General features: G+C 37.6%; 1 protein-coding gene across 4 annotated transcripts in view; it reads right to left on the bottom strand.

Annotated features, from left to right (window-relative positions):
• The window catches only part of ATP11B (ATPase phospholipid transporting 11B (putative)), a 97,485-nt gene extending 85,885 nt beyond the window's left edge, over nt 1-11,600 (bottom strand). For 3 of the 4 annotated variants that reach the window (XM_031682006.2, XM_031682011.2, XM_031682016.2), the window contains exon 1: nt 11,280-11,600. In XM_031682006.2, the coding sequence (XP_031537866.1) occupies nt 11,280-11,306 (27 nt within the window). In that variant the 5' untranslated portion in view covers nt 11,307-11,600. The remainder of the gene's footprint in view (nt 1-11,279) is intronic. The other variant, XM_031681999.2, reaches the window with a different exon arrangement.
• Nucleotides 11,601-12,574: the final 974 nt, after the last annotated feature.

Genomic DNA, 12,574 nt, shown 5'->3' with positions numbered 1-12,574 from the left:
TTCAGGATAAGAATGGGAAGAGCATTTATGAAATATGTTAGAAATAGAGGGCAGTGGGCCCAACAGGGCTGAAAAGTAACCATGTACTTGGATGGTCAAAATCTAAGTAATATTACAAGTAATCACTATCTTGGGTCTACAACAGACTTTCTCAAGTTGGAAGCTGCTGCTTATACCATAAGCAGAATACCAGTATTCAAAACAGGAAACTACAACAAATATTTCCAAGTAGAGATTTAAACAGGCTTATGTGTTAGGTAAAAAATTCTAAACAGTAACAACATAAAAATATATTGAAGTCAGAAAACAGACATAATGAGTGAAACCTATTTAATAAGTTAGATAAGAACTAAAACAAAAGGTAGAAAAAAGTAAGGTGGAAGGAAGATACACAATTATCTTATTAATTTTATATTCTGGGAACCTGAGACATGCTTCAGAAAAAAGTAAAACATGTTAAAAAAGGTTAAAAAAAGAAAAGAACTCAGCAGATCTTAAACGATTGCTATGAAAATTTGAAAACTGAACTTTAAACACAGAAATGATTATTTAGCAACATTGGGTCAAACCCACATAATTCTGAAAATGTATTATAAAAAAACACAAAGGAATATTTTAGCTTATTATCAGTTCTTTCAATAAGCAATTCATTTACCCTGTGTAATGATTAATAAAATTGTACCACTGACTGAAAATTCTTGCCTTCTGGTATCTTCCTGCATGTAATGAAAAAAATCTATTTCAGCAAACAATCAAAGAGTATTTACTGAGAACTTACTAAGGGCTTTTCTGTGTGGTAAGGACCAGTGATGATAAAAAGGAATATGTGACTTAGTCCCTAAGCACTTGGAGTTGATTTAGGTCTTATTTACCTTAGATATCATTTAATTTCCTATTTCCTCTCATATATTTAAGATCAAACTAGAATTATTTTCTGGTTTGAATGTGGTAAACTCAAAAAGGATACCTAGTAAACAACTGGATATGCTTGTTTAGAGTTTAGGAATGAGGGTTGGGCTTGAGATTAAAACCGGGCAAGCATAATGATGGTGGTTAAAGTCAAAAGTATGTAGGAGACTGCCTACTAAGAGTGTACAGAAGAGAATAAGGGTTAAGAGATGGAATTCTCAGGGCTGTCATTTGAGATACCTGTGGAAGAAAGGGAGTAAGCAGAGGAAAAGATCATTACAGCAGAAGAAAAACAAGAAGAGCAGTGTGGCAGAAGCCCAGGAAGAAGTTGCAAAAAGGAATTATTATATGCTGCAAAGAAAAAAGACAACTGTAATAATTAGGAAATCACTGGTGGCTTTTGCCAACACAGTTTGAGTAAAGTAAAAAGGGCTACATTGGATTGATGAATGGAGGTGGGGAGGAGCGTGGGAAGTGGGAATAGCAGTTAACTAATGAAAAACTGGATCAAGTGAAAATATTTACTGTAAATAAATCATAAGCTTATTTTCAGGTTTGAAATGAAGGATCTGGTAAAGAGGGAGAAAAAGTTATGGGAAGGAAAAATTATTGAAGGATTAAGGAAGAAGAGTAAATGTTCAAGAGCCAAGGTGTAAAACATTAACTTTGGAAACTGACAGGATCTCTCATTTGAAATGGAATTTTTTTTATTTGAACATGAAAAATGAAGAAAGCTGAAATCATAAACTATCACATTTTCTATTTTGATAATTTTAAGAAATACCTTTGTGATGATCTGATACAGTCATCAAATGAGTGACTGAGTTCAGTTATTCAATGTCTGTTTACAGACTTCATACCTTCCTACGGCTTTTTGTATAACTCAAATCTAATGGAACCTCAGATGGCTGTTACAAATTAGACCAGCAGTTCCTCCCTATAAGATTCAATTAACACTAAACTTCACATTCACTTTTTTTTTTATTACTAATAGATACTTCTTTTACAGCAAAAATAAAACATAAGTAGGATCTTGGAGATTCTAATTACATATGGTCATCACACTGATTTCTGATAACCAAAGGCACTGGTTCTCACAGTTCTGGATTTCACAGACCAGCAAAAAAAAATTTTAATTGGAAAACTAACACAAAGTTACCAACTTTAAATTTTTCTAAGCAAGAATATTAACAAAAAAGAAAGTAAGGAAAACAAGCTAAGACTTAGTTCTTCTGTAAAGTCTGAGAAACTGTCACAGCCCAGTGAAGCCTAAGAACACAGGAAAACCAAATGTAATGTTATCCCAGATGAGATTTTGAGCCAGAAAAAGAATATCAGTGAAAACCACAATGAGATATCATACCTGTTAGAATGGTTATTATAAAAAAGACAAGATTGTCCTTCCTCTTTGCTCTCAGACAAGCTAATAAGCAGTGGGGACATATCTAGGATCTACAGACTATTTCTGCAGTTTCTATTTTCTAAATCCCAAGCTATTCTTCAGTTTTATAGAGCAGTTTTTCAATTGTTGAGGATCTTTCTAAGAAATGCAGTTTGATTTCTATCCTTGGCTTTTTGATGTTATGTTCAATCACCACTTTTTGTTCCTGGAAAAAATGAACTGATGCTTCTGAATAAATATGGCAATATTTAATTGAAAAAAAAAACAAGAGATAATAAGTATCGGTGAGGATGTGGAGAAAAGGGAACCCTTGTGCACTGGTGGTGGGAATGTAAATTGGAGCAGCCACTATGGAAAATAGAACTGAGGCTCCTCAAAGAATTAAAAACAGAACTACCATATGATCCAGCAATTCCACTTCTGGGTATTTACCCAAAGAAAATAAAAACATTAATTTGAAAGATATATCCACCCCAATGTTCACTGTAGCATTATTTACAATAGCCAAGGTATGGGGGAAAAAGGTATCAAGGTATGTCGAAAAAAAAACTGTTGATCAACAGATGAGTGGCTAAAGAAAAAAGCTATGTACCTTTAAATACGTATAAAACCTCCAAAGAGATGACAGAATAATATCTTGAAGGAAAAAAAAAGAACTATTACAAGATGAATCAGGCAGATAGGCATCAAGAACAGATAGAAATGAAAGAAGTCCAACGGTAACTTCTGAAACCGAAAAACGGTTAATTAGATTAAAAATTCAGAAGACCGAATGAACTCTAGATTGAACACAAGTGAGAGAATTGGTGACTAGGAGCTAGAACTAAGGAATTCACACGGAAAGCAGCAAAGACAGAAAACAGATGAGAAATACGAACAAGAAGTTCAAGAGCATAGGTTAATACCAAGCAAGAGTTCTAAAGTAAGAAAAAGGCTGAGAAGCAATATTTAAAGGAAAAAAACAGTGGAAAATTTTCTGAACTGTTGAAATGAGAGCTTTCAGGTTGAAAGTACACACAAGTGTAGAGCAGGAAAAACAAAACTCACATGAAAAATATGAGGGACACAGCACAGTAAAATTACAAAATATCAAGGACAAAGAGATAATCTTAAAAACAATGTGAAAGATATTATCAACAAAATCATGACAATTAGATTAAAAGCATATTTTACACCAGCAATAAATGTCAGAAAGCAATGGAATAAGTAGTATTTTCAATATGTTGAGTGAAAGTAACTGTTAATCTAGAATTCTGAATCTACCTAAATTAGTATTCAATAGTAATTATGAAATAAAGACATTTTAAGCCATAAAAGCTAAGAAAGTATACAAAACATGAAGCCTTGCTTAAAAATAACTGAACAATGTATTTCAGCAAGAATAAAGGTAAATATAGAGGGAAAAGGTGGTATGCAAGAACAATGGTGAGTAAAAGAAATCACTAAAACCCTGTAGTAATAAATCAAAATATGGAACAGTTAAAAAGTTAGGAAATGTTTTGAGTTTAAAAAGAAGTAGAACTACAACACACATTATGGGAAAAAACATTTGCAAGTCACATATCTGATAAGGGTCTTCCACCCAGAACATATAAAGAACTCTTACAACTCAGTTTAAAAAAAGACAACTCAAAAATGGGCAAAAAGATCTGAATAAGCATTTCACTCTCTCTCTCTCTCTCACACACACACACACACACACACACCCCACAACAAACAAACAAAAAAACAGCCGATAAGGGACATGAAGAGATATAGAAATCATCAATCATTAGGGAAATACAAATTAAAACCACAGGTTACCCATTCATACCCAAGACCACAGCAAGAATCAGAAAGACAAAAACAAGTACTGGCAAGGATATGAAGACACTGGAACTTATAGATTACTGGTGGGAATGTAAAATGGCACATTCACTTTGGAAAACAGTTTGGCAATTCCTCAAAAAGTTAAAAACAGCGTTACCATATAACCCAGTAATTCTACTCCTTAGGTATTCACCCAAGAGAAATAAAAATATACATCCACAAAAAACTTACACATGAATGGTCAAAGTAACATTATTTCTAATAGCCTAAAGGTAGAAACAAACTAAATGTCCATTAATCAATGAATGGATAAACAAAATGTTGTATATCTATACAATGGAACATTATTTGGTAATATAAAGGAATGAAGTACTGATACAGAGATCAACACAGACATACCCTAAAAACATTGTCAGGTGAAAGAATACAGTCACAAAATACCACATGTTGTATGATGTCATTTATACAAAGTGTCTAGAGTAGGCAAATCTATAGAGACAGTAGATTAGTGACTGATTAGGGCAGGCAGCTAGTGGTTTGGGGTAATGGAGAATGAGAGTTAATTGGTAGGGAATCTCTTTTAGGGGGCATAAAAAATGTTCTAAAATTGGAGTGTGGTTGATGGCTGCATAACTGCATATATTGAAAAAACTGAGTTGTGCACTTTAATGAACAAATTGTATGGTCTATGAGTTATATCTCAACAAAGCTGGTAAAAGAAAAAATAGAGCTAAACTATTATAACAGTAATGTGGAAGGTGAGAGAGGGAATACTGGAGTCAAAATCTTTTAAACCCCTACGTTATTTGTACCTAGAGATAATTAATACATAAGCATAGCTAGAAAACAAATACAATGCATAGCTTCCACATGATCCAAAGGGGAAAATAGAAATAGAATAGAAATGTTAACAATTTCAATGCAAAGTCAATCAAAATCCTAGAAAGATTTTTCACAGAATTAGACAAAGTGATTATAAATAGCATATGAAGAGTAAAGCTCCGAAGCAATTCTGAAAGGGAAAAAAAGGATTGGGGGTTTGGCCTAGCCAGATATCAAGACATATAAAGTACATAAAAGTGAAGCAGCCAGTTGATAACTGGGGGAAGTACTATAAGTAAGACAGTGCGTTATTGGTGCACCAGCTGGACAACAGATGAATGAAACAGCATAGAGAACCTAGAAACAGAGCACGGTATATGACAGAGAAGGCAAACAACACAGGTTAGTGGGGAAAAGATTGCTTATTCAATAAACCACATTGGGACAAATAACTTCTCATATGGGAGAAAATTAATTACCTACTTTATTCCATATACAAAAATAAATCCCAGGTATATTAAAGATCTAAATGTTGTAAAACTAAATGTTAAGACAACTTGAAGAAAATGCTAGAAAAATAGCTTTATGACCCTGGTAGAGGAAAAGAATTTCTAAACAAGTAATAAAAAGCAGAAATCATTCACCTAATTTACCTACAAACAAATTTATAATATCAAAAAAGATACCATCAACAAACTTAAATACAAGGGACAGACTGGAAGAAGATATTTACAACATATACAACAAAGAACTGGCATCTGGACTATAGAAGATACTAATAAGGAAAAGACAAACCACCCAACAGGAAAACAGGTAATCTACTCACATGAGTGCAATACAGGACACCAGAATCTCTCTAGCAATTAGGAAAATGCAAACTAGAACAAAAGGAGATACCTTTCACACTCATCAGATTGGTAAATTTTTTCAAGTCTGACAGTACAAAGTGTTGACCAAGATGTACGGAAAGGGGAACTCTCTCATGTTTTGGAAAATAATTTGGCAATATCTAGTAGTAGTCATAACGTGCACACCCAATGACCCAGCAATTCCACTTCTAAGTATTCCAATTAAAACAAACAAACAAGGGTGGTCACTGCAACATATTTTTTTTTAACAAGAAAAAGCTGACAGTAATTCAAATATCCATTAGTCCAATATTGCCCTGGCTAGGGCAAGGGATGCTTAATTTTGGTAGTTCCAGAGCCTAGCAGTATGCTATCACAGTGTACATGTTCAGAAATGTTTGAATGAATGAATAAATAAATGGGAAAGAAACAGTGTTACCTAAAAATGGATGTAGAGTTGAGAAACAGCTTTTATTACATGGAGAATAAAAACAAAACAGACAAAAATCCGCGCCTTCATGATATGAAAGAGACAAATAAGTACAGAAAATGTTAAATAGTGGTAAGTGCTAAGAGAAATAAAAAGTAGGGAAGGGGGATAGGGAAGTATGGGTGGGGGAGATACAATTTTATACTGAATGGCTCAAAAAGGCCTCATTGATAAGGTACATCTGAAAAAAGATGAAGGGAAGCGGCCAGCAGATAACTGGGAGAACATTCCAGGCAGAGGTAACAGGCAGGGCAAAAATACCAAGATTGAAGTACGCCTGGCACTTCTGATGAATCACAAGGTCTGTGTGGATAAAGCGAAGTGAGTGAAGAATGATGGGGGATGAGAAGTGGTTTGGGGAGGTGGGTGGTTACAGAGCCAGCAGAGACTCTGGCTTTTACTCTGGGCAAGAAGGCAAATCCTCAGAAGGTTTTAAATGCAGGAATTACATCATGTAACTTGTGTTTTAATAAGATCACTCTGGCTGCTATGTTGACAACAGACTGCAGGGATAGAAGGGATATTTAATGACGAGAGTAGCAATCACAAGCTTCTTTGGAGGATTTGGGCAAGGTCCCTACTTCAGTGCTGCTAGGACACGTGGGATTCCACTAATGCCTGACTTCTCCAACAAAATGAAAAACTGAGTATCTAAGAACATATATATGAACATGAGAAAAAAAAAGCAAATATTCAAAGATCTAGGATCTTAAACATTAATTTCTGAGGTTAAAATTTACTCAGCCATGGCAAAATAATATTACCATAGGCCAGTGCTTCCTTTTCCTACTCCTCATTCGTTCCTTGAGAGAAAGGCAAAGAACACAGGTACTTTCAAACTGATGCTAATACAAATCTGATACTCATTTATTCAACCAACATTTGGTGGGTGAATACCTAACAGTGGGCCAACTGCTATCTTGAGTGCAAGGGAGATATAAAGACAAAAAAAATATGGCCCCTGCCCTAAGATAACAGTCTAGTCTAGTACGTGAAAGTAACTAGACTTAGATAACGTGCTATATAGAAGCATGATCTCACTTTTTAAAAAAATATATATATATTATCTTATTTATTTTTGGAAAGGGAGGTAATTACGTTTACTTATTTATTTTCAGAGGTACTGCGGATTGAACCCAGGACTTTGTGTATGCTAAGCATGTACGCTATACCACTTGAGCTATACCCTCCTCTAACATGAGCTCACTTTTAATGCTATATAGCAGCAATAGTAGAAATATAGCATAAGCCACAAATGCAAGCCACATATGAAATTTAAACATTTCTAGTAACTACACTTTTTTAAAAGGTAAAAAGAAACAGGTAAAATTAATTATATTTCACTTTAACCAATATATCCAAAATATTATTTCAACATGTGACCAATACAAAAAATTGAAGTATTTTATATTCTTTTTTTATCCTGTTTTTGAAATCCTATGTGTACTTTACACTTCAGCAAATTTCAATTTGAACTAGCCACATTTCAAATGTACTAAATTAGCACAGTTATGCAGGATACAGCTATTTTTTAGAAAATTGAAAAGAATTAGACACAGCTACAGGACAAAGTAAATTAGTGTAGGGAGGCCTGAAAGAAAAAGCTTAAAGAAAAAGAGTAAGATTAAACATACAATAGATAATTGATGGGGAGTATGGAGAGCAGGATGAAAGAGCACAAGTGGATTGGTTTAGAAAAGGACAGTCAAACCTTCCTTTGTGACAAGAGGAAAGGGAAGAATTAAGTACAGATATAATCAAGTTTGGCAAGTCTAAGTGGGTGAGAGAATAGAAAGTTGAGAGTTTAGGCAAAGAGCTTCCCATTTTCTCAGTGAATTAGAAGACAATCTTACCAGACTCCGTCCACCATTGCCAATTCAAATCTAAAGGGACTATATTTATGGAACAATTTAAGAAACTGTATCCTAGAATGACAATATTAAGTTGTATTTTTGTAAAATTACGGTAATTTTCTACCTTTCTTCTGGACTGGTCAATCTTGAATTTTGTCACTTTAAACACAGAAGCAATACCGTGGATTAATTCTTTTTTTCTCACCTATTCATTTATTCAGCAAACATGTACCTAGTGCCTGCTCTGTCAAGTATTGTGTGAGACACTGAGCATACAGAGATAAACAAGGCCCTTGTGACCTACATTTGAGTCTCCAGTATTTAGCACTTCATGTCTGCAAACAGTAAGTACTTTAAAAACATAGCATTACCTTGCCCTGTAAAGAAATATTACATATCAACTAAAATATGCATTGACAAAGACTTTCATTTAATTCTAAATTAGCACTGTACAATTGAATTTTCTGTAATAATGAAAATGTTCTACTCTGAATTATCCAATATGGTATCACATGGATTTTTTAGTTAATTAGAATTTTAATTGCCAATGTGGTTAATGGGCACCATACAAATCTAAATATTAAAATACACAGCGAGTAGTTAATGGCATTTTCACTATCATAATCAAGGTGCTGTCATCTCTGAGTTAACATACATAGTATGATGCTAGAAATAAGCACACTATAAATAATACTAATTGTAGAGAAAGACATCATAAGAAAAAATTTTTTACTGTAAAATAACTTTAGCATTGTGAGACCCAAAAGAAAGAAAGAACATAAGAGAAAGAAAAAGAAAAGGAAAGGGTATTCCAATCTTTTCAGTCTACTTCCCCAAAGGAAAACATCAACTTCTGACAAACGGCCTAATTTTTCTCACTGTGTCAAGAAGTGAAAATACTTCGTGGAGATTTAAGGAGTCAAACTTTTTTTAATTAGAGAAAAATTACTAGAACATAGGGGTCATCTCAGTAACAAAATGACAACAAACTTTTCTTTTGGCTAGACAACTTAAGGTGTTGAAAATCAGGATTTTTATAATGAATAAAGTGTGTTTAAAACTCCAGAAACACACCTGTCTTTGTGATCTGCTTATTTTCCCAAATTTGTCCCATATATCTGAAATTTTTAAATGAACCTATTGCTAAAAGGCTCAATCTACTGAGCAAATGGAAGTTTGTGTGGTTTAAACTAGACTTTGAGTTGAATAATTCCTGGTGTAGTAACTAGAATGGCTGTTTACGACTGGAATGGTAAAATATACTTCCATTACTCTGTGTATCCACCTGTCCTTAATGTATAATTTAAGTGTACAAACTTAATCAGAGAGACAAAGTCCTACATTGGCATAGGTCTTATTACATACGTGAAAGATCTGATAACTTAAAAGTAAAACCAGTGAGGTGAGCAACCAATGTCAGAGATAGCATTTTTTTATGCACAGCAACTTGCTCAACTTGTTAACCACCCCATAATGCAGTTGTCTTGTAAATTAACCACACAACTTCCTGCCCTTCCTTTTAGTTGTGTTCATTCGAAGCCATTTTAAAAAACATTATCAGACTGTCTTGGAGATGAGAATGGTTATACAATCAGGACTTTATTCAGGTTAACAAAAATACCTAACACTAAGAAGAGGTGTCTTAATCTACTAGAACAAACTTCAAGAGAATTACTTTAAAATGATCTTCCTAGCACACAAAACACCATCAGGTAAGTCTTCCATACATGGCGATGGGCAAATCAAAAGCATGAGATCATGAGATTATTACCTGTAATGATTAACTTCCAGAGTCAAGTTACCAAGCTGCAGCTTACTGCAACAAAGCCAAAGTATTGCAACAATATGGTATTATAATGACATCATTAGCTTGGTTTCCTAACAAGGCATATATCTGGGATATCTGAATTTACACTTAGCTAAAAATAGAGAGCCAACATTTGTTTGAAGGAGTGGTAGACAGTCCTAGTTTTACGTGTTAGATTTTTTTTTTTTTTTTTTTTTTGGAGAATGATGCCCACTGCAAAATGAATTAACAGAAGGCTGGCTCTAAAAGAGCATGAACATAACATTTCAGCCTCAACATAAAAATGTTGTTCTAGAGCGGGGAAAAGGAGGTATCAACGCTTTAGTCCCACGAAAGTCGTTTTTGCTTCACCGCTTTTTGAATTAGTAAATGAGAACACGGAACTGTAGAAGCATTTATTTACTAATGCGACTTAGAAATTAAGTAGCAGCCAGTAACAGACCTCATCCCCAGCCAGGAGCAATTTATGTCTTAATTATCAATATTCCCTTAAGTTCTGTATTTTGGATGCTGTAGTTGCCAGCCGACAAGACAGATTTTTCTCTGTGAATTAATTCTGAGACAGGTGGCGCTTTTTAGATGCCTTAAATCATCCTTTTCTAAGATTCCTTTTTTCCTCCAGATGTTCCAGTAAAACTGAAAAGTCAATCATTGGTTCCAACAGGTCTCACTCAAACTGCCTCGAGGAGAACGGAAAAACGTATAAGGTTCGCATTCCAAAAGTTTCACTTGGGTTGGGGTGAGGACAAGGTAGTAAGGAAAACAGTCCTTCATAACTATCGTACTTATCTTTTGCGAAACTAGACGGGGTGTTGAAATATTCTTTCTTTCCCTAACCCAGTCCTCGAGTAAAATTTGTTTCATTGAGAGGGGTAGACTAGATAAGGTCCCCTTCTCCTAGATAATCAACTGCAACCTTCAAAACAGCGAGGAGAGGGGGCAGAAGACTAGTCCTCCCCCTCCCCTTCACTCAAACGTGTCCCAAATTGTTAGAGGAAAGAAAAACAAGCCTGTTTTTTCTCCCCAGACCAACTCTTTCCGTTCCCTCGCCCTATATCCTCGGGGTGGGGGGACGCCGACCCGACTCCAGACCCCACTTCTGGCCGCAGCCGCCTAGGAGGAGGGAGTAACCGAGAAGCGCTGCAGGAACGGCCGCCTCCAGCCGCCGGCCTCCGTGAGCCGGGCCAGAGGCGAGACGCGTGCCGGGGCTGCGAGGGGCTTCTCCCGCGAGCGCCTCCGCTGCGGCCTAGCCCAGAGCCTGCGCCGGGGCCTCGCGGCTCCGCGCCGCCGGCCTTTCCCTGCCACCCGCGCCCGGGAGGTGAGGGGTGGAGGTACCTACCAGCTGCTGCCGGACCCAACGCCACATGCCCCCGCCGTCGCCGTCCCTGTCCCGCAGGACGCGGGGGCCGAGGGGCTGCAGGCGGAGGCCGACGAGCCAGAGGGGGAAGCGGGAGAGACCCTCTGACTGAAGTTTCGCTCGCCGCCGCCGCCGCCTCACTCCCCGCGCCGGGGCCCCATCTCGCCGCGCCGGTCCCGAAGTCCTACAGGCGCGGCCCCGGCACCGCCCCCGCCCGGCGCAGCTGAGCTTGCTGCCGCGCCGCAGCCACCTTCATTATTGACCGTTGTCACCCGAAGCACCACCACAACCCCACCCCCGACCCCGGGCTCCACCCCCGGCGCCCCGCCCCGCCCCGCCCCCGGACGTGACGAAAGGGGCTGCGCCGACCGAGGGGCCCAGCGCGCCCCGCCGCTGTCCTGAGCCGGGCTCAGCCTTGTGGGCGGGGCCGGCGGCCAGCGTGGAGAGCTGCGGGTTCATGATCGCCCCGTGTGTGCTCTGCTCCACCTCTCATTTCTGGGATACGTTGAAATAGGGTCTGAGAGTTTCACACGGAGTCTGCGGCTTCTAGCCGACTTCTCTGTTTCTACCTCCTGCTGCAGGTCTGTTTCTGGCTGTCTGCCTTTGGTTTCCCCAGTCGCCCAGCACGCATACGCACGATCTCGAGAGTAATGACTGAAAGTTAATCCCCAGAGATCTCCAGTTTCGGTTCAATTAAATTGTGGAAGCCTTTGTCTCAACGTTTAACGCAGCTCTCTTTAGCAAACGACTGAGCTGGAGTAGGAGAACCTTGATCACTTCCTTTATGTAATTTTGTAAGGAGATGCAACTCCCCTGTGCCTGGTTCAGTCTGGACCAGTGTTCCGGGAGAATGGACGAGATATTCTGTTTTGCATTATTTAAAAAGTAAGGGGGAAAATATTTCCTGTGGGAAGGTGGCTGTTTTCTGTTAACTGCTGAACTCTTGCAATCAAAAACACCCCATAAGTAGCAAGACCTAGGCAAGATAAGGGTGTGGATAAGTGGAGGTAAGAAGGGGTATAAAAGCAACTGCAACTGGACTTTGACTTGGAACGCTGAAATGAAGCGCCGGGTCTCGCTTTGTTCAAAACCAGGCCCGTATACGTCTTGATTGTTATGTATGTGTATTGTGTGCAGTATTTTGCTGAATTAAAGCACACTTCACCATTCAACATACAAGAGTTTAAAAAGATTTTTTTAATAAGCGAAAACAGAAACCTAAGTGAGATTTGAAAAACTAAGCAAGTCTTTGCAAGACATACACACAGTCTTTTAGT

This window comes from Vicugna pacos, chromosome 1, assembly GCF_048564905.1.
Source record: "Vicugna pacos chromosome 1, VicPac4, whole genome shotgun sequence".
NCBI lineage: Eukaryota > Metazoa > Chordata > Mammalia > Artiodactyla > Camelidae > Vicugna > Vicugna pacos.
This window is presented reverse-complemented; position numbering and strand designations above follow the sequence as displayed.